This window comes from Camelus bactrianus, chromosome 16 (assembly GCF_048773025.1).
Source record: "Camelus bactrianus isolate YW-2024 breed Bactrian camel chromosome 16, ASM4877302v1, whole genome shotgun sequence".
Lineage (NCBI taxonomy): Eukaryota > Metazoa > Chordata > Mammalia > Artiodactyla > Camelidae > Camelus > Camelus bactrianus.
In genome coordinates this window covers 16,515,820-16,536,559 of record NC_133554.1, presented here as the reverse complement: position 1 = coordinate 16,536,559, position 20,740 = coordinate 16,515,820, and the positions used below count along the sequence as shown (strand labels likewise).

General features: G+C 48.5%; 1 protein-coding gene across 11 annotated transcripts in view; it reads left to right on the top strand.

Moving 5' to 3' along the window:
* The first annotated feature begins 880 nt into the window (after positions 1-880).
* The window catches only part of MSI2 (musashi RNA binding protein 2), a 379,830-nt gene continuing 359,970 nt past the window's right edge, over positions 881-20,740 (top strand). For 3 of the 11 annotated variants that reach the window (XM_074342751.1, XM_074342746.1, XM_074342745.1), the window contains exons 1-5: positions 886-1,056; positions 1,356-1,396; positions 1,701-1,782; positions 2,484-2,568; positions 6,315-6,356. In XM_074342751.1, the coding sequence (XP_074198852.1) occupies positions 995-1,056; positions 1,356-1,396; positions 1,701-1,782; positions 2,484-2,568; positions 6,315-6,356 (312 nt within the window). In that variant the 5' untranslated portion in view covers positions 886-994. Of the gene's footprint in view, positions 1,057-1,355; positions 1,397-1,700; positions 1,783-2,483; positions 2,569-6,314; positions 6,357-20,740 lie in introns of all 11 variants that reach the window. The other 8 variants (XR_012499468.1, XM_074342753.1, XM_074342752.1 and 5 more) reach the window with 7 other exon arrangements.

Below are 20,740 nucleotides of genomic sequence, written 5' to 3'. Positions count from 1 at the left end.
CCGCGTCAGTTTCCTCAAAGTTCCAAAATAACCCTTCCCGGGCACGGATTCGTACCTCTGCCAGGGAAGGGCGGGGAGCGGCGCAAGACGTGCCGGTGTGGAGCGAGAGCCAGAGAGAACTTCCAGCGCGAAAGAAAAATAAAACTTGTGGCTGGTGTTTGTGCGGGAGGGTCTTCGCAATCCTGAAGTCCCCCGATCCTGAGGGGTCTCGGAGGCCGCCCGAGGAGCGCAGGGTTTGGGCTTGATCTCGACGTCCTTGACCTAAATTTCTGCGCGGTGGCTGGAAAAAGGGCGCAGAGCCGGGCGGGCGGCTGGTGCCATCCCCGGATCCCGGCGACCAGGGCCGGCGAACTTGAATGGAGAGGCCGAACTAGAGAGGGTGGGGGGCGTCTTCTCCCCTGCCCGAGTGAGGAGCGGCGGCGAGCTCCCCGCGCCTCCCCCTCCCCCGATCCACCCGCCCCCCCCACCCCGAGCCCATGTGATCCGGGGAAGTCAGGGTGCGCTCCCCCTCGCCCTGCCTGCCCTGAGGCGGGGCCCCTCGGGCCGCGGGGTTCGCGCACCGCCCCCGTGGGTCCGGCCGCGGGGGGCAGAGTGTGCGCGCGCGGGCAGGCGGGGGCCGCACCGGGGTGCGTGACGTCACCAGCATTGGTTACACGACGTTCTAGAACTCCGCCCCACGTGCGCCGGGGAGGAGGGGGAGGAGGAGGAGGGGATGGGGGTGGGGAGGAGGAGGGGGAGAGGTGGGGATGGGCCGGGGGGGCGGGGACGGGGGGTGTGCGAGCAGCGGGGCTGAGCTAAGCCGAGCCCACGTGTGACGGCTCTCGCCGCTGCCCCGGCTCCGCTGCTCGCAGAGAGATTCGGAGGAGCCCGGGCGGGGGGGAGGAGGAGGGGGAGGAGGGAGCGGGAGATCTCGGGGCTCGGAGCCGGCCGCCGCTCCGCTCCGATCGCTGTGGGGCTCGGTTTTTTGGGGGTGGGGGGGCGGGGGGGCTCAGATATGGAGGCAAATGGGAGCCAAGGCACCTCGGGCAGCGCCAACGACTCCCAGCACGACCCTGGGTAAGTTTCCAGCCGCTGCCCACCGCGCCGCCTCGGGCTCGCTCTCCTTGCAGCGGCGGGGACGGCGGTGCGCGGAGCCGGGCATCTCCCGCGCCCCCCCGCCCCTCCCGCGCGCCCCCACCCCCCCCGTGGAAGTTACACACCTTTGGATTGCATTTCGCCGTCACCTTCTCCCCCACCCCACCTCCCGGCTCTCGCTCGTTCGCTCCCCCCCGCTTTCCTTTTAGCTTTTGTAAGTTACACGTCAAAATGGCCGATCTGACATCGGTGCTCACTTCTGTTATGTTTTCTCCCTCTAGTAAAATGTTTATCGGTGGACTGAGCTGGCAGACCTCACCAGGTAAGGGAGGGAGGGGGGGACGCCTCGGTCCCCCCCTTCTTGGCTTCTTTATTGCTCTTTGTTATCCCGGTGTAGGAGCCCCCCCCCGCCATTGGCTCCCCACTTCTCCTGTGCAAGGTTATTTTTTTAAATAGCAAATCCTTTCCGAGCCCTCTACGCGACCTCTGTTGCCGAATTTCCCCCGCGTGTGCAAAACCCCCCCCAAGAATAACAACAGAAAACTACTTTGGATTTTGTCCTTGATCAAAATTTGCATTGCTTTTTTTCCCCCACACCTTCTCCCCCCCTCCTTCTCTCTCTACAGATAGCCTTAGAGACTATTTTAGCAAATTTGGAGAAATTAGAGAATGTATGGTCATGAGAGATCCCACTACGAAACGCTCCAGGTAAACCATTCCCTTCTGGATTTTGTCTTTATTTTAGAACAAAGTTTAAGTGTTATTTTTGGAGGTGTCTTCGGAAGTAGCTAAGCGGATTTAGAATGGGGCTTAGGCATGTGTCTGGTTTCGAACGTCGCTCCCCCCCCCCCATTAACCCCAAAGGTTATTGTTAATTGCGGCTGAACTCTGGATACAGAGATTCTCATTTCTCCGCTTTAAGTCATTTTCCCGTCGCTTCTTTTTCTCCTGTTTAAAATGACATTCAGCTTCATTCACTTTCCATATAGTTTTTTTTTTTTAATGTATGCTTCCCCCACACTCCAAGCTCCCCAAACTCTTAAGCCCCTCTTAGAAAGCTGGATGAATCTCCTCTAAGTGCCGGGGTTTCTTCGGAATAAAACAAAGCGTTAAAGAAAGGGAAGGGGGGTGCGGAGGAGAGAGACTGAGGTGGCGAAAGAGTGGAGACACCAGCGTTCTCCAAGTTACCTCCGCTCGCCCTGCCCCCGTTCCACTTCCCCCATTAACCTTGATGTGTTTCCTTGCGAGGCGGAGGACTGTAGACCGGAGGGGGTGGGGAGGGCAGTAGGGGGTGGGGGGGTGCGTGGGGGCAACTTTTGCTCTCCCTTCTGCATTAGGGCTCACTCCTTGTTGCTCTTAGTGGTGTCACATTTTCTTGTTTGTTTTTCTCCCTCTTTGTCTCATTTCAGAGGCTTCGGTTTCGTCACATTCGCAGACCCAGCAAGTGTAGATAAAGTATTAGGTCAGCCCCACCATGAGTTAGATTCAAAGACGGTAGGTTGCTTTTCGTTGTTGTTCGCCCCTTTTCAGGACCGATCTCGGCATTGACAGCCCTATTTAAAGAGACAGTGCCTTCTTTTGCTTCTGTGTGAGCTAGGTACTTTGAAGCAGAGCTTGCAAAGTTTGCTGCCACTGCTGGGTTTGGGGTTTTCTTTTTAGAGCCTGTCCCACTGCAGCTCCAGATGCTGCCAAGCCTGGGCTTGGGGGGAGGGGTCGGCTTGGGGAGAAGCTATCTTGCCGGCCAAAAGACCATGCAAAGAAAGTCCACCACCGAGCAGAGGCAACTTTTCTTTGTCAGCCCAAAAAAGCCCGCGTTGTTACCAACTGTGGCTGTGGGAATTGGCTCTTAGGAGGCACAGCCTGCTTCAGGGCCCAGAGGGGCAGTGGGCCTGGGCAGGGAGGGCAAGGGGCGGAAGGAGGTGAGGGGGCGCTAATCACGGAGCAGGCAACAGGTTCTTCTTGGGCTTGTTTGGGGAGGTTTGGGTTTGGGGAGGGAAGGAGACCTCCCAGAGCCAAGCTAGGCATCCGGTGGGTGACTCCAGATGGTGTGAAATCTAAGGCCGATAAAGCCTTTGGTTTCAAAGTGAGTTTTTTTTTTTTTTCCTTTTCTTTCTCAGATCCTTCATTTTGAGCGTGGGTACTTTTACAGCATTGGAAGGTTTTAAAGTCCAGTGTTGAGGGGGTAAAAGTCTCTAAGGTCAGAAGAGGGAGGGAAGAAAGTATCAGCGTGTAATAATACATTTAACGGGGGAGCGGGAGGGAGGCGAGTTCATAACCTTTTATTACGGCTCTCCTGCTTTGCCCGTAGGTCTACCAGAATTTCCCCACGGTTTTAAAGCAGGGGCCCTGAGGTGACATCGGGATGCAGTGCTGAGCTGCTGGGGACCTCACCTGTCTGTGGTGCCAGAGTGGGACAAGGCAGGGGAGTCAGATTCTAGTCCCAGCTGCCTGTTAGGAGCTTGGGCAAGTTGTTCCCTGCCTCTAGGCCTCAGTTTCCTTTTCTCTAAAATAAAGCAGTGGGACAAAGTGGTCTCTCCTCAGGTCCCTTTTGGTTTTAACACTGAATGGAAGAGAAGAAAAGCAAAACCTGGCCACCTTGGGTGCCCTTGAGTTGATTTTGCAAATTCACCCTGTTTCTCAGATCAGAGGTCAGGTGTGTGCCCCCTACCCTCCAAGAAAAGACCCCACTCTCCACATTTTAAGTTGCTTTATGAATTGCACCAGACTTGTCATAGCTTGTGGCCCAGCTGTTTTGCACTTTCAGATCCTTTAATTTCAGGGACAGTCGTTTGCAAGGTGATATCGGAGGTCTGGAGCAAATTTATCTCCTCGGCTTCTTGGCAAGACGTTTCAAAAAGCTGGTAAAATGAAAGAGGAAAAATATTTCACGGCAACTTTGGGAATTGATTATCTGCCCCTCTGCCCACTCTGGGTAGGAGAAACAGTATTTGATTTCTCTGGTGGCTGGTGGGTCATAGCCCTCATAGAGCCTGCAGATTCCCCTCCCTAATTGTTTTGTAGACATGTTTTGGTCACTATTATTTAGTGTAACCTAGCTTTTGACTTTGTTTCAACGTTCAGTGCAGGAGGCAGAAGCGGTTGGTTTATTGACATGGAAACGAGGATCTTGTTTATCGTTACCTTAAAAGCTTTGTTTAGGTAACGGCCATTCGCATCCCAAATAGTACCCTAGTCTTTTTCTAGAGGATTTGTAGCTCCAGTAAGTAGAGCTGTACCTAACTAACTAATGTTTTCATTTTTGGTAGTTTTCCTTTTTGTTCATTTTTTAAAAACACAGTTGACAGGGATATGCAAAAGGTTGGGATTTGCCGCACTTGACCTGTCGTCTCCTTGGGAGATTGCAGCATGTACACTTGGCACACAGAACAACTCTGATTGTGGTATAACCCGATACAGGAATTCTGAATTGGCTTTGAGTTTTGTAATTTTAGCTCTTTTTTTTTTTTTAAGCATTCTTTCTTTACTCCTACCTACCCCCTTCCAGCTCCTGTTTTTTCTCCCTGAAAATGTCCCTCACCTTTTATTCCGCAAACAAGGTGACTTATTATTGCAATTGTGTGCTGATCAGCTAAAAAGAAAAATACTCTGGGGAGAGTGTTTATAAAAAGACATACCTGTCTTACGTTTGGTCAACAGAATGGAAAATCCACACCTGCTGTATTTCTCTTGTCGACAGCTCTAGTCAGTGCTGAATACACCTGTAGCTGCGGTAATGTTAATCTCCATGAAAGGGTAGTTTCCTAGATCAGAGATTTTTGTCTGTTTTAGTTTTTTGCAAAGTAATCTCTCATTTCTCAGGTGATGTTTAAAGGTGGAAAACATGCTGCAAACTTTTATTGAGTCTTTAAACTACCTTAATAAAAGTGGTAAATCTTTATGTCTTAGCGGCTGGGTCCTAGGGGATGTTAAGTCTGGGAACAGAATTAGCTGTGGTGTGACTTCCCCCCCTCCCTGTGCTTTTTTCCAAAGCATTATTCTTCCCTCCCACCCCCATGGCAGAACTGAAAACAAGGTCCAGATTTACATTTTAAAAGGGGAAAATTTTAATATGAAAGCCAAAGCGGATAAATAAATAACTTGTAGCAGTATTCATGCCACGCTCCGTGTTGAATTTTACCCAGAGATTTGTGACATTTAGAAATCTAATGAAAACCAACAATGGGAATATTTTTTTTCGTCCCTTCCCTCCCCATATTTTCTATCCAACAACTTTTCCCCCCTCAGATCAGCCTATTAGAGTCAAATGCTTCTGTGGGAATTGTTTTGAGTTTTAAAGCCAAAATCTGAGGTCTGCAGATGTCTGATCTGCAATATTGGATGTTTTTCCTTTCGGATTGGGGTTGGGGTGGGGGGATACCCTAATTGTTATGCTAGATTCTGACTGTGTTTGTTCAGTAGTTTTTTTTTTTTTTTAACCCTCTCCGCCTAATGGTCTTACTTTTCTAGTATGGGTTTAGGTTGCTCTTAGATTTTTACTCTCTGTGATTTTTAAAATTCAGATGCATTTAGCTCCTGTGTTTCTTTTAATTTTTTAGCGTTAATTTTAAGAACTAACTCAGGTGATACGGTTTTTGACACCTGCTTTCTTATGAAGAATAACTACAGAATGAATTATCCTTTTGATTCATCTTGGGTAATTTTACTTTTGCTAAAACTAGTGAGTTCATTCACACAGAGCATCGTGTTGGATGTAGATGGGGAGTTTTGGGGTGGTGTTGATTTAGAAAATTTTTGGAATCCCCTTCCCTAGCTGTGTTGTTCAGTTACCATTGAGGAGGACTACCATCCAGTTACCTACTGCGGGAAGAGTCTTCCATGTAATTTTCAGGTTATGACTTTTTTTAATGGCGATGTCCCCATCTCTTCTCCCAGCCATGTATTGCTAATTAAATGTGGGTACTATTTAGTATTCAGTGCCTATAAAACAGAAGCCCCTTCCTAAATAAGAACACATGAGATCTGATGTATTAAGAGCATTGCATATTGAAATACACGGTAGGGCATTTCAGAAAGGCTGGCTATATTTGTTATATTTTGGGAAGGACCATTAAAGTTGAGATCAAACTTTAAGGAAACTTTTGAGTTGCCTGAGAAGTTACTAAAAGTGGGGGTGAAAAGCCTGAGAAATGAGTGATTAATAACTAGGTGATTAATCAGATTTTTTTTTCCTCTCCTCAAAGTACTGCGATTGACTCCGGCTTTTCCATTTTTTCCCCCAGATTGACCCCAAAGTTGCATTTCCTCGTCGAGCGCAACCCAAGGTAAGTAGGAAAATCAGTAATAGGATTTTAGCACTCAGAGATGGTTGCCAAGGATTTCAAGTTTCAAACAGAGCACTGGCAATGAAGCGTTGAAACCTGGTGCACACCGTTTCTTCAGGGTATCAGCGTGTGGCTGCGAGAAGCCAGGCCAGGCCAGGCGCTCCGTAAGATAACCATGCGTCTGTAAGGAAGCATCCGGGATGGGTTCTGAGCCTCCAGTGGGGGGCAGGGGCCACCCAGATCCTTCATGGGAGGACGAAGCTCTGTCTGTTGCAATATATGTGCGAGCGTTCTATTTATTTTTAAAGTGTTGCTGGGATCCTATCAGGAAAAGTTGGACATTTCTTCGTGACTTTTTTGGAGGGTCCTCTTTTGAGGCCTAACAACTTGGAGTTTATGGAGAGGAGTAGAATTTCAGTAAACAGCTTATCCTTCCTGGAAAAACAACTCTGTAGACCCATAAAGCCCTAATCTGACAGAGGAACAGGTGGATGTGCTGGTTTCAGGTAGGCCTTCGCTTTTTCTCAAGTGTGTGGTTAACATCATTTTCACCGAGCTTGCCAGGTGTGGCCATGAGAACACAGCTGCATGAAACCAAAGGTGAAATTTAAAGGGCTTATGGCTTCTACGCTAAATCTGCATTATTTTGGTGGAGGTTGAGGGTGAGAAGCAAATTAGGTTTATTTATTTTTTTAATGGAGGATTGAACCCAGAACCTTGTGCATACTAGGCATGCACTTTACCACTGAGCTCTACCCTCCCTCACTAAATTTGCATTTTTGAATTATACTTTTTTCTTCCCTGTGTAATATTGGAAGAAATAGTTTTTCTGCATCTTTTAAGGGAAAGGGGAAAAGGTGAAGCATTTGATTGCAGGTCATTAAGGGAAAGGGCTGGGGTTTTAACAAATTCAGTTTATTTCTTTAAGCATGGCCTTCCAGGAGTGGAACCTTCTAGCTGTGCAAAAGGAGGAATGGTTTTGCACATTAATGAAGAAGTAGTTAGCTATTGTGGATATTTTGAGAATTTCAGGTTGGAGCCTGGCTTGCGATCCCTCCCTCCCTCCCTCCTTTCATCTTTCTTTCTCTCTCTCCCCCTTCTTTTTCTTTTTTCCATATAATTCTTCTTTCTTCCCTTTCTTTCCCTTCCCTTCTCTCTTTAGAAGGAAACAAATCTCGGACTAAAAATAGTGAAATCTTTTCTTTAGGCACTTTTTCCCCTAATGCTTAAGCAAATAATGGGAATTAATGAACCAAAGAGGTTAGATTATTTCTGTGCTGAGCACAAACTTTGGGACCGTCTTAAGTGTTTAAAGGTTGCTTTCCAAACTGCATGTGATCTTTGACATTTCAGAAGGCTTCCAGGATTAGCAGTGTTTCCTGAGTTTGGAAGAATTGCTGTTTCTTCCATAAGTGTGAATCTTCAAATTTCCAGGTTAGTCATTTGATCACCCCGAACTCGGATCAAATTACCCTAGAGGGAAACTGGAAAAAATCCCTGACTTGGTCAGACCATGGGTTTGACCTGTTTTCTCCTCTCTCTTGCTGCTCCCCACCCCTATTTTTTTTTTAAACCCGGAAGGCAACATTTTATTTTAATAGACTTTGGCAGTTGGTTTTTCAGTGGTGCATTCGACTTAAAAACGAGGCAGAACTTTCCTTGAACTTGTCAAAGTGTGCATCCTCACCGCCCCCCACGCTCCTGCCCCCTGGCATCTGGGATGCTTTAGGTGAATTATCAGACTGTGGATGTGAGCTGACGTTAAACCAGTTGGAGGAGGACATCTTTCCGTGGCATTCTAGGGATTTCATAACAATACTTTACTTTTTATGACACACATCCCTTTCTAAAGCACTTTCCTGTGCATTGTCTCATCTGAATCCCAGGTCCTGCAGCCCTGAGTAAATCACTTGCTGTCAGTTTGCCCATCTGTAAAATGTGAGTGATGACAGTCACTTCCTCAGAAGGCTGTGGTGAAGAGTGAAAGAGCCTGGCCCAGGGCAAGGGCCTTGTGGCTCATTGTCCTCATGAGCACCCCCATTATCACAGTGGGTTTTATCACCATCGTTGTGATTGTTGTTTTCAAGCTCAGCAACCTGTGTGTGGCTCCTGGCTGGGCCACCCATTCATTAGCTGTGAGGGTTTGGGCAAATCATTTAACTTCCTGAGACGTCAGTTTCCCCATTTGGTTGAGTTTGGGTGCAGATTAAATACATTAATAAAAGGAAAGTGCCTGAAAAAAAGACCTAGTGCATGATCATACCATACATGTTACCTGCTGTTTTTATTGTTATTTTTGTGAGGCCCGCGTACCAGTCCTGGGAGGGGGCCAGGAATACTGATAATATTAACTGAATTGACGTGCCAGGCACCGTTGCAGGGACGTGATGTGTATTCACGCGCTCAGTCTTCACCTCCTGCCTGTGAGGTGGGTACTAGCGTTATCTCCATGTTCTGGAGATGGAGACCAAGGCACCTGAGAAGTGGTACCGCGGGCCCAGGACTGGGCCCTCTCCCTTGTGCCTGTCCTGCCGGGTCCCCGAGGGGTCTGGGGAGGAGATGGCTCTGAGTGGTCACCAGGCTGTGAGGAGCAGAACCACAGCCAGCGCCTCAAGACCTTGAAGTTCCATGGTTGGGTGATTCGCCCAACCCCTGTGATGTCATCCCATTGTGTGACACTGTCTGCTGTGTCTCTCCATCCGAGCCCTTGGGGCACCTTTCAGATGGTTGGTGGGGGGGGCGTGTTGCTCAGCTCCAGTGAAGCAGCTGGGGGATTGGTGGGGTGTGGTGGTTGGGAGCTGGGGCAGGTCGGGGAGAGAGGGCCTGGCTTGTCATTGGTTATTTTCCGATAGAATTTGAGTCCAGCCTGCGGCTTTCAGACTGAAGTTAGTGTTGGAGGCCATACCCCTGCTAGCAGGAGTGTAGAACCTTAAGCCTTATTTATTTATTTATTTCTTTATTGTTATCTCCCTTCCGTGCCACTTCTGTGTGTATGTGTGAGGGTCTGAGTGGCCAGGTGAACTGTGCCCCTCCTCGGGGACTGGGCGGGGAGCTTGTCACTGGTATGTCAGTGTGTCTTTCGGTTGAAATTCATTTCTCTGCTTTCTGGCTGTCCCTCTTGGGTAGCACTAGCCAGAGAAATATTCCGTGGAGGTGTTAAAACAAGGCTGGGGGAAAGAAACTGTAACTTAATATGAAAGAAAATCCCTGGCAGAGAAGAACAGATTTCACGTTAGGACTGTCACAATATTCTTTAATGTATCATATAAATAAAAATTTGTTTTGACCAGAATTGTAATGAACAACCAAGGGAAGTGTTTTGAATCCTGCCGTTCATTTCTGCCTCTGTGCAATACAAATGTTCACGTCTCAAGTGAAGTATGAGGGGCATTATTAACTAGTCGAGGGGCGACTCTTTGGAGAGTGAGTAGTGACCGTTAATTAGTTAAGTACATTTTGATCAGAGGAAGATAGGTCTGTTCTGTATCTTTTTCTTTCTCCAGATGATTATTTCATTTTGTAAAATATGTAAGGTTTCCCCCTTCTATCTTTAAATATTAAAATGCTCTGAAAAGATGTCTTAATTTGAAGCCGCTGGAGACGTGGGGATGATTGGGATTGTGTCCTATGCTTTATGAAGGTCGCTTTGGGCAGAAGTGTTGGCTACCTCCAAGAGTTTTGCTCAAGCTTGTGAGTTCTTCCTCTTGCATGGAGAAACCAAGCATCTTGCGGCCAGAGTGAGTCTGGCCATCACTTACCATCTGCCCTCAGTATCCTTGTGTATAATAAAGCATTCCCCACTCCCCCAAGTCGCCGTTTTCCTCCTTAAGTTTTAGAGGCCAGAACCTTATCTGTTGATTGAGGGAGATCTCATTTTTTCAGCCTATTTCCGGTTGCCTTTGGTCACAGCTGGGTGATCGTGGGTGAGTCACCTTGGCCACTGCAGACCTCAGTTTCCTCCCCTTTAAAACAGGGATCGTGAAAAAACACAAAACAAACAAAACAAAACAAAAAAATGAAACGGATTGTGTAGCGTCCACCTGGAGCTGTTTCCAAGAGGAATGCAAAAATCTTTGCCAAGAGCCTGGCACAAAGTAGCACCCAGCGAATGTCTGCTGATACTGTTATTAGAGAATTATCTTTGTAGAGTAAAAAAATTACGATGGTGGAAATTTCTTAATTCTTTATTGGAATGTAAGCCCCTTGATGGCAGGGAGGTGCTGATGGTTAGTGTTCCCGAACTAACTGTTGGTTCAGTGAGTAAGTTGAACCCAGCCTCTGAAAAAACAGAGGCAGCTGACACAGGGGAAGTTATGTTGGTTGCCCCAGGCCACTCGGCCGAAGTGTGGCAAGGTTGAGCTAGAAGCCAGGTTTTCTTGTTCCCTGGAAGGGCCTGCGTGGAGCACACATCCAGATGGGTTCAGGGCAGCCGGGCGTTTTGCACACGCACCTCCTGTTCCAGGGGAACAGTTTCTTGGCAGCTTCTCAAGGGCGAGGGGTGAGTTTTCAGCATCTGGCCTGCCTCTGCTGCTGTGGGGTGGGTCCTTCTAGCGTCTTGCCATCTCGAATGGTCTGCAGCTGTCATCTGGGCAGCCACAGTTAACCAACCTGCCGCTGGGTTTCTGTCCCCAGCAGGGATGTGGTGGGGTGTCTGTTGCCCTCGTCCGCAACAGCGAGGGCCTTGGGGGATTAGTGGCTTTAGCTTCTTTCTTGTCTTCCTGCGTTCCGGCAGCAGCAGGTGTCAGCTCGGGAGGGAGGGGCACCTCGTCCTACAAATGTCCTTCCCCTGGATTTTGCCTTTTCTCGCAGGCTTTCGTCTCAGTGTTAAGGTCAGTCTGCTGAAATGCCGGCGGGGCCTGTGTTCTGTGTCAGATGTTTTTGGCAGACGGGTGAGACCCCCCCTGCCCCTCCAGGAAAGGAGATGGGGGGAGGAAGGGTCTCTTTGAGGAACCAGCTGACCATCCTGGGTGCCTCTTGAGGCTGCATCCATTCTCCGTGTCCTATCTGGTATATTTAAACCCAAACGTTCTCCGGCCGAAAGCCCTGAAAACATAAAAGGGAGATGGAGCGCATCGTATCTGTCCTGTCTGGTCTGGGGTGTCCATTTACTGAGAGCGCCTTTCATTGTTTCTAATTGCTGACTCTGTATGTGTGTACACCCACTTTGGGGGGATTTAGGAAACCCTCACTGGCTTCCTAATGCTTGCTGAACAAAGTCTAAACTGCTCAGCCTGGTAGGTTAGGTCCTTCAAGATCTGTATGGGGCTCTTTTTCCAGCCTGTTTCCCAACTCGGCTAACCCTTTGCTGCTTAGAACGGTGTGTTCCGCCTTCTCTGAATAGCTGCCCTCTTGTGGATCCCCGTCTGCACTGCCCCTTTTTCTCTCCATGTTTGGTGTGCGAAACAGACCCCTCTTTCAAAGTCCAGCTTAGTCATTACCTTTTCCACGAAGCCATCCCTGCTCCCTCTTGGACGTAATGCTTCTTTCCTCTGGATTTCCACGGCACTTTACCTTTTCTTTGGTTATGGCTCTTCCGACAATAATGATTTAGCCAAAAACATTCATACATCCACTAGGCGTCGGCCGGGCACTCACTCATTTATTCACCAACGTTACTGAGCAGCTGTTATGTGCCAGGTGCTGTGTGCGGGTCGGGGATGATGTGGAGGTTAAGACAAAGGCCCTGCCCTCATGGGGCTTTCAATCCAGTGGGGCAGAGAAGCAGTGAGCCCGTGGACAAGCATACAACATGCTGGCAGGTGTGAAAACCTCTGCAGGGGTGCTTGATGGGGTGGGGGAGGCAGGGACCATGTCTTTAATACATTCAGATGTCACTTTCAGTGTTCAGTAATTTTTTACCAAGTCTCTGCTCAGCACCAGGGACTGTGTTAGGTGCTTTGTTCTGAGTTAGGGTTATTTAGGTTCATGCCGTTATCGCCTCTACTGGACAGTAACTAAAGGCACGAACATATTTTATTAATTCCAAAAAAAAAGAACCCTTAGCTTTTAACAGTGCTCTTTTGCATGCTGCGACCTCCGTTTAGAGTGGATGCAAACTGACAAAGGAGACACAGCACTTGTCTTCAAGGGTCTTACGTCCAGGTTGGGAGGAGGGGGTGTGCGTGTGTCACAGGAGAGGGCGCGGGGAGCCCGGGAAGAGAGGCAGGGGCAGCATTTAGAGGAAGGGAGGAGTGAAGGTCACCCCTTGGAGGAGGTGGTTTTTGCCCCAGATTCTGACAAACAGGTAGGAAGGAGGAATGGCAGGAATGCGGTTCTTTGTACTGGGGGCCAGGAGGTCAGGACGTGCAGTGAGGGGTGTGTGTGTACTGCGGGTGCTCTGGGGCCAGCTGGTGGAAGACCTTGAATGCCAGGCCGAGCAACCCAGTCTGTGCTTTATTTGTTAGGTGCTGGGCAACCTGTTGTGGGTGTGCAGGCTTGCGGGGCTGCTCCGGATGATGTTCTGAGCTCTTTTGGACCCATGTAGAAGCGGGGGTCACTGACAGGATCGTGGCTGTGCAGTTGCACAGAGAACTTCCCACCCTGGACTTGTGCCTTCAGCGTAATTCATCCTGCGTTCTCTCTGGCTGTTGACCCTTTAGAGGAGTGATGTTCAGGGCAGATACCAGTCCTGATCTTCGGCGAGGGCAGCTCCAGAGAGCCCTGTCATTCTCTTGTTTCTGCCTTCTCTGTTCCTCTCCGACAAGGGGCCATGACGTCGGCAAAATTCCACAGTTCTGTGCTTTGTCCTTATCTTGGTTGTGATCTTGACCTGACCGTGGGTAGACATCGCGATGTCATTTCTGGGTGTGGAAATCACAGATTTCGGTATGACACGAATGCCTGTGCCCTGTGGCTCAGTGCAGCCTGACCTGTGACTTCATAGGTGGTGTTGGCTGGGAGTCACCTTTGGCTGGGGGGCTGCCTGGTGAGGGGAATGTGAGGTTTTGGAATCACGACCTCTGCTCTCTGTGTGGTGGGAGAGGTGCGAGCAGGTGTGGTCTCAGTACTGAGCAGCCCATGGTCCCCCGTGGGGCCCCAAATCCAACACGGTGTCCCTGTTTTCCGTCTCTTTCAGGGGTAGATGGCAGCATGCTCCCAGCTGTCTGGAAAGTTACTCTCAGGATGGGTGCTTAGCTACTCTACTTCTTCATTTTATTTTGAGACTTTGAATCATCAAAAAGTAAAACCCTAACTCAGAATAACGCTGTCACACGTTGTGTGTCAGTGTGTTTGAGAAGCTGTACTAAGCCTCTATCTCCTTAATCTCCTTTAATTGAATCCTTACCACCGTCCTTTGGAGTAGTTGGTATTCTTTCCGTTGGACAGATGGGGAAACTGAGGCAGAGGAGGACAGGAAGGTTTTCTAAGGCCACTGAACTAGTTTCCGGGGCGGCCTTTGGTCCAGAGTCCATCTGAACCCCAAGTCCTTGCTCTCTTCACCACTAAACCCCACTGCGTCCAACACGAGTGGGTAGGCTGTGGGTTCTTGCCCTGTGCCTGACTGCTGTAAAACACTCAGGCTGAGGAACAGAATTTGTTCTACTCTGGCCAGGAAGCTTCAAGTTCGTTTCTACTGCCTATTTTTTTTAAGACCCTGTTTCACACAGTTAAATGCCACTTACTAGCTATGCAGTTTTGGGCAAATCACTTCTGGCTTTGTGCTTCCATTTCTTCATCTGTAAAGTGGGGATTTTAATATTTCCTCCATCGTAGAATTATTAAGGGAATTAAGTGGGCTAGCCCATATGAAGGGGCCTAGGGTGATGTCTGCACATAGTGGGTCCAGTGTAGGCATTAGTTACCTGTTACTATCCCCAGAGATGACACTGCTCGGATCATACGAGGCCCTTACCTGGCAGCTCATGGGTTGATTGGCACTGTTGGCCCTTTCTCGGGGTGGTGGAGAGAACAGCACACTGAGATTTGGAAAAGTCTGTGTCAGTGGCTCGGTCTGCCCCTGGGGTCCTGGCTCTCGCGGGGGAAATAGCATGCATCCTTTACCTTGGGAGTGCTCGATGGGCATGGGGAATGCATTTCCTTTTCTGCCTCTGATGCCTGTTTTTGCTGCTTCTGAGAGTGAGGTCCTGGGGAGCAGCCAGGGGACAGCTAAGACACCGCTGTGTGAGAGGTCTCCCTGCGAGCCTTCTGTCTCCCAGTCCTGGTCTTTATCTGCCTGGGGGTGGTTCCACCAATGACTGATCTGAAAGCATCACATTCATTTATTTGTCACTGGCTGTGACAGGCAAGTTAATGCTAATGGATTCTTTTTTTAGCCTGTTGTCTGGGATGAGTTTCTCCCAAATGTCCTGAAATCTAAGGCATTAGGGGAACGTGTAACTTTTATGGCAGGGGAGGATTTAAAAGATAAATAGGGTTTTGTACGCAAAGACCTTACATTTAGGTTAGGGGTGAGAGTGGCCAAGGAGGGGATGTTGGGCCAGCCCGGAGTCTTCTTTTTAAGAAATCCATTCAGAGCTCTAAATTTCTGTTTCTGTTTCAATTATGTGACAATTTCAAGGGTTTAGAAAAATCTAATAAAATGGTCTTGATGATGCATTCTGGGGAGAGAGTGCTTTAGAAGATCCAGGAGAATAAATTCCTTGGGGGTCAAGAGAGTCTTGTTCCTGCCACCCGGGGCCTTCTTTCGTCTGGGTTTTTACATTTTTATTGTTTTGAAGGGCAGAAAACGGTGTTGGAATGTATTCAGGGCTTCATCCATATCCTCCACTGAAATGAATTATTCTCTTTGGGCAATTGCAAATAGACCGGCCACTGCAATCACTAGCTCTGTTTTTTTTTTTTTTTTTTTTCCTATTCTTTTAAAGCAGGCCTGTTGTAAATGACTTTCAGAGGATGGTTTGCGTGTGTAGTGATTTTGAATAAAGCACCAAAGAGAAGAAACTGGAGGAGGGGAAAGTGTGAGCAGAGAAACGCTATAAAAGTTTTTTTTTTTTTTACTCCATTCCAAGCTTTTGGTAGTTTCCCAAAGAACAGAAGTTTACAACGGCAGCCGGCTTGCGGGAACAAAGTGCAGATGACCTAGTGCAGCAAAATGTGAGGCTGAGTGACATTAATGAGGTGACCGCTCTGGTGAGAGGGGGGCAGGGGTCCAGTGAGGTGGCAGTTCCCATGACGTGCCCTCAGCTGAGTGTGTCTCCTGCACACGCGTGTGGGCGCCTGTGTGTATGTGAAGATGCGCATTTCTCGTCTTCCGATGAAAGTTTTAACACCAAATCTTGCTCAGTTGGCTGCAGTATTGTCCGCCCTGGAGAGGCCACGTGTGGCAAGTGCCCTGTCCCCACCTACGTAAAGGTAGCGTTGTAAACTGGGAGGCATTTTGCTTTAATGTCTGAGTATCTTGCTGAAGCCTGGCTTGCGAGGCTGACATCACGGAGCTGGGCATGGCTGGAGCACCAGGGCCATGAGTGTGAAAAGTCAGTAACACTCTCATCTCTGAGATGGATTCCAGGGAGTCGGAAAGAGAAGACCTGTTGGCAGAAGGTTTCTATTTTTTTTTTTTTAAGCCCTTAGCCTGATAACATTTCATATTGATGGTATAAATGGAACACTGCAACAACTACTTCTTAAATATTTTAGTGCCTTGGACAGTATTCCGTATTTCCATGTTGCTCTTGTGTAAGAATTCCCAGTTACTCAAGAAAAGCTACAGTATTTCAGGTAGATTACCTGGTTGGGAGGTGAGGAGCCTGGGTCTCGCTGCCTTCCTGGACTTTAGGAGGACATACCTGGCTCTGTTGTCAGGCACTTCCAGAAATGAGGCTGAACTCTCCATCTCATTCCTCATCCTGGTGTAAGTAGTGATGGGCAAGTGTGTGAAAAACTGCTGAGAGATACTAAAAAAAGTCAGGACCAGGAGCAGGGCAGAGTGGGTGGAAATACAGGGTGTTTTTTTATTGGTGCATGCCTGTTAGGTTTTTTTTTTTTAATCCCTTTCAACTCCGTTCCCTGTGGAATATCTCTCAAATATGTCATTTTGTAGCTAAAGGCAAACAAAAATGTTTAAACTTACACACATAACACTTAATAAAAACCGACCAGTAGGTTCATTGTCTGTTTCATCTGGGGAAAAAGGATCAAATTAGGATGCTTGAACCTAGGAAAAACTTGGGCTGTGACTCTCCACAAGACTGCTACATGTATCTGTTTCCTCTTCTGTTTTCAAAGCAGATAATTGGTTTTAGGGAAGAACTTCTGACTTGATTAGGGGGCCCTTAGGAAATTAAAGTGTGTTTGAATTTCACAAGTATAATTTTAATTATACAAATTTTGCATTTTTCACTAGGGAGCCAGGTTCAGAACTTGTTTTCCTGTGCTAATAGGGGTAGTAAAGCTGATTATGGCAGAATGCCTTACTTAAATCGCTTTGAAAAGAAAAATCCATGGATTTGATCATTGTTTTCCCCCTGCAGTACACGATGTTCAGGTTAACGTCCGTACATGTCCTGTATCCTGGTTAAAAATGATTTTACCCTGGATCCGCACAACTGTAGAACCTGACTGACATAGTGGGGAGTGGCGGTGGGGGGCGACTCATTATGAATTTTTCTGTTGCACTTGCTGAAAGAATTCAATTAAAGTTCTTTTGAGCACGAGTCCTGCCCGGGCAGCTCGAGTTTGGCTCGCTGCCACGTTTGCATGTTGTGATTGCCTTTATCACCCCATCATCCTGTTTGCTGGGAGCCTGTGCCTTCTCGATGTTGGTTCTCCTCGCTGCCCCTCTCCAGCATGAGCCCAAGTGGATTAAGCAGAAGGTACCGTGGAAACAGTCACCGAGTTCTTCCCCAAGCTGCACAGAGATGGTGGAGTCAGGATGATCAGACCCCTGGGCATCCTGGGAGAAGGACTGATTGTGTTTAGGGGGTAGGACTGTTGCTCAGGGCGTCAAGTGTCTGGAACTGCTTTGTGGATGTGAACTCAAGCATCCTCAAACATCTCCCCTTGTACAGGGGCTTTAAAAAAAAAAGTTGCCTAGAGACCAGCTCCTCGGGCCCCCCTGGGCTCTTGTCTTAGGTATGGACAGGAGAGCTTGCATAGAACAATTATTGCCGATAGAGAAATCATGAAACCAGCTTGAGAATGAATTGGGGTCATACAGGTTTGGGGCTGAAAATATTGGGGGGGGTGCTGGAAGCCCCAAATGTAGGCGTGGTCCCACTCCACCCCCCACCCTGCATTGAATCACTGCCTTTGTTTGTTTGTTTTCTTTTCTATTGAAGTGGTGTGGCTTAGGGTTTAAGAGCATGGGCTCTGGAAACAGGCTGAGTCTGAATCCTTGCTCTGCCACTTAACCAGCTATGTGACCTTGAGCAAGGTATCTAAATATTCTGTGCCTTAGTTTTGTCATCTGTAAAATGGAGACAGTACCTCATTCGTGGGGTTGTTGTGAGGGTTACATGAGTCAACATTTAAAGAAGTTGGGACAGTGGCACACAGTAAGCACGATGATGTGTAAGTTAAGGTATTGTTCAGAAGAGTGGTGTCCTACGGCAGGTTTGGCAGAGTCACTCTCTTGGTAGTTGGAGAATTGTTTTAAAAGCAGCAGTCTTCTGCTTTAACCATTTTTTAAAAGTGTAATATTTGAGAACTACAAAAAGAGTGTACAATCACACACGTGGATGTGTGTTTGTATATGAATATATACCACTTGAGTGGAATTGCCGTGCAACGTGGATTTGGACAAGCATGTGTGTTACAACAAATGAGGCCTGTGGTTTGATAGGAGCACAGCCTTTGGGCTCACAGGGGCCTAGTTTGATTCTTGCTGCCACTGACTCCGTGACCTTAGGAAGGTGTCTACACTTTCCTGAGTCTCAATTCTGCACCTAAAAAACTGGATGATAGAGTTGTGGGTATGAAAATGAGACTACAGACAAGGCACCTGGTGTATGGTTGACCCTTAGAACATGTTAATTCCTTCTCCTGTGACCAGGGTTTTTTTGGGGGGGGGGTTTGTTTTGTTTTGTTTTGTTTTTTATATTTTGAAACTGTGAAAGATGCAAAGTGTTCTGCTTTGGCTGGAGAAGAGGCTCCCTGAAGTCAGCTGATAAGTCCTTAGTGCGTCGAGTAGAGAGAAACAGCCCCTAAGAGGGGGATGTTGGTATCCTTAATCTACCTGACTTTTCAAGGGTAAGGCAGTACTTTTGTTTTGGCAGAGCCTCAGATGGCATCTGCAAGCCTTTGAAGGTGGGCTTGTTCCTCTGACACTTGTGGTCACTGGAAGCGCAGGCTGGATGGGTTGACAAGGTTTGGAGGATGCTAAGAAGGAAGGAGTAACTTCAGGGAAAGAAAGGCTCCCAGCTGTGAATGAGGACAGTTTGGAGGGAGGGAGGAAATTGGAATGGGGGGGTATGTGTTACCTTTTCACAGAACTGTTTATACTTGTGGATGGCATATGAGGCTTTGATCTACAAGCCTTTGGGTCCTGTGGTGTGAGTGGGAGGATGTTGGGCAGAGCTCCAGGTAATGCCCACGGGTCTCAGCCTTCACCTGGTGGGTCCCTGACCCTCAGATCTTGATCGAGGGAGCCCCCAGCGTCTTAGGGCATCTGCAGTTTGCCTGTCTTCATCTCCTTGCTCATTTCCAAATGTGTCCCCTCCATTTCTTAACCCGTTGGGTGGAATCCACCCACCAGGTGTTGCTGGAAATGGGAACAAGATTATGATTATACGTGGGGTCCTGGGCTGGGGGGTGGGGCTCGTGTGAGTGTTAGCATGTAGAGGATGGAAAGGGGTGGCTGGGAGGAGGGAAAGAGTAGTGGATTACATTGACTAATTATAGGGAAAAAGCCATATTTGCTGCTCCATTAAGTGATCGCTAGGCTATGAAGCAGTTTATTGTAATTAATGCAGAAATAGCAAATAAGTGTTGGGTTTGGAGTGGAGGGTCTCCAGACGCCCCTCCCCACTTCAGTGCACTGCGTTCGCTGCCCTAGTCATCATCCCTTAGGTGAAGAGTCTTGGGATACACCGTCATGTGAAGGACCGAGGTGTGCAGTCTTCGACCAGTCTTCTGCTGACTTACTGTGAAAACGAAGGAAGATGTCTTTTCTGATCTCCGTCAGACTCTTCTGTAGGGGTTTTGATGTTTTCTAAGGATGAAGGAGGAGAGAGAGACCCCCGCCATCATTGCTATTCTTGCCACAACCATTTTAATTTCAGCGCACGAAAGTGGCAGGTTACACGTCCAAGTCCACCGCGCTCCGGGCCACGTGGAGTTGTGATTGCTTTCCTTGATGATTTCTTGTTCAAATCAGCGGTGCTCTTAATTTTCCAGATGAAGTAAGAAGAAAATTGGAGACTCCCCTCCCGCCCTGTGTCTCTTCATCCAAGGTTTTCTGAGCATGACTCTGATTTGGAGGGTTAATATTAATTAGGAGCCAGTTTAGACCTTGGTGGCTTGATGAGGGAGCTTCACGTTGTGACAAACCTGGCTCCTTTTTGCATTTCACCTTTTGGTGAAAGTTTCTGGGTTTAAAAGCCAAGGGAATAAATAGTGGGAGAGAAAGGGATGAGGGCCTGCCTCCTGAAGAAATACAGCAGTTCTCCTGGATCTTCTGAGAGGACGTCGATGAGGGCGGGGCGTCCGGGCCCGGGGAAGTTGTGCCTCCGTCTGCCCGCTCCCTGTCCCCAGCGGCATGGGGCCATGACCGTCTCGCGGCCTGTGCTCTTTGCCTCAGTTTCCTTCTCTGTGAGTGAAGGCCGCTTCTTGGGCATCCTAGAAGAGGCATGACTCATTTCCTTAGTTTCCAAATTGGGTGATGATTGAATTTCTCTGAGGCCAGGGCCCTGTGAGTGCCAGGTCACAGGCAGACGCTTCATTCTGTGCTGAGGCTCCAGGTCCTTGCTTCCAGGTCTCCCCAGTGCTGACTCGGTCTTTTGAGGGAGGGTGGCAGAAAGGACAAGGACAGAGAGCCAGTGAGCTCCACTGTTCAGGTAGGGGACAGGAGCCCTAGAGAGGAGCTGACCTGCTCGTTTCAGGTTGGACCACCTGAGGGGGTCTTCCTTCTTCGGCCTGTGGGTTTGGGTTGGTTTTCTTTTTGCCGAGTGGCTGTGGGAGGAGGGAGAGCCGCTGACCATGGTGTGAATGTTCCCGTCGCAGCAGGAGGGGCCTGGCTTCTCCTTCTCAGCTTGGTGCTGATTCGCTGAACTTGACCTCAGGCCAGTTGCCTTGCAGCCCCAAGCCTCAGTTTCCTCATCTGTAGACTGAGGAAGAAGGAAGGAGCGTGGGAACCCGCCGTGCTTAGGGTTTAAGAGAATAGGCTTAGGAGGTGGGCAGTCTTAGGGTTTTATATCTGGGCCTAATAATTTCCTAGCTGCGTGACCTCGGAAAGTTCACTTGACTTTGCTAGACCTCAATTTCCCCAT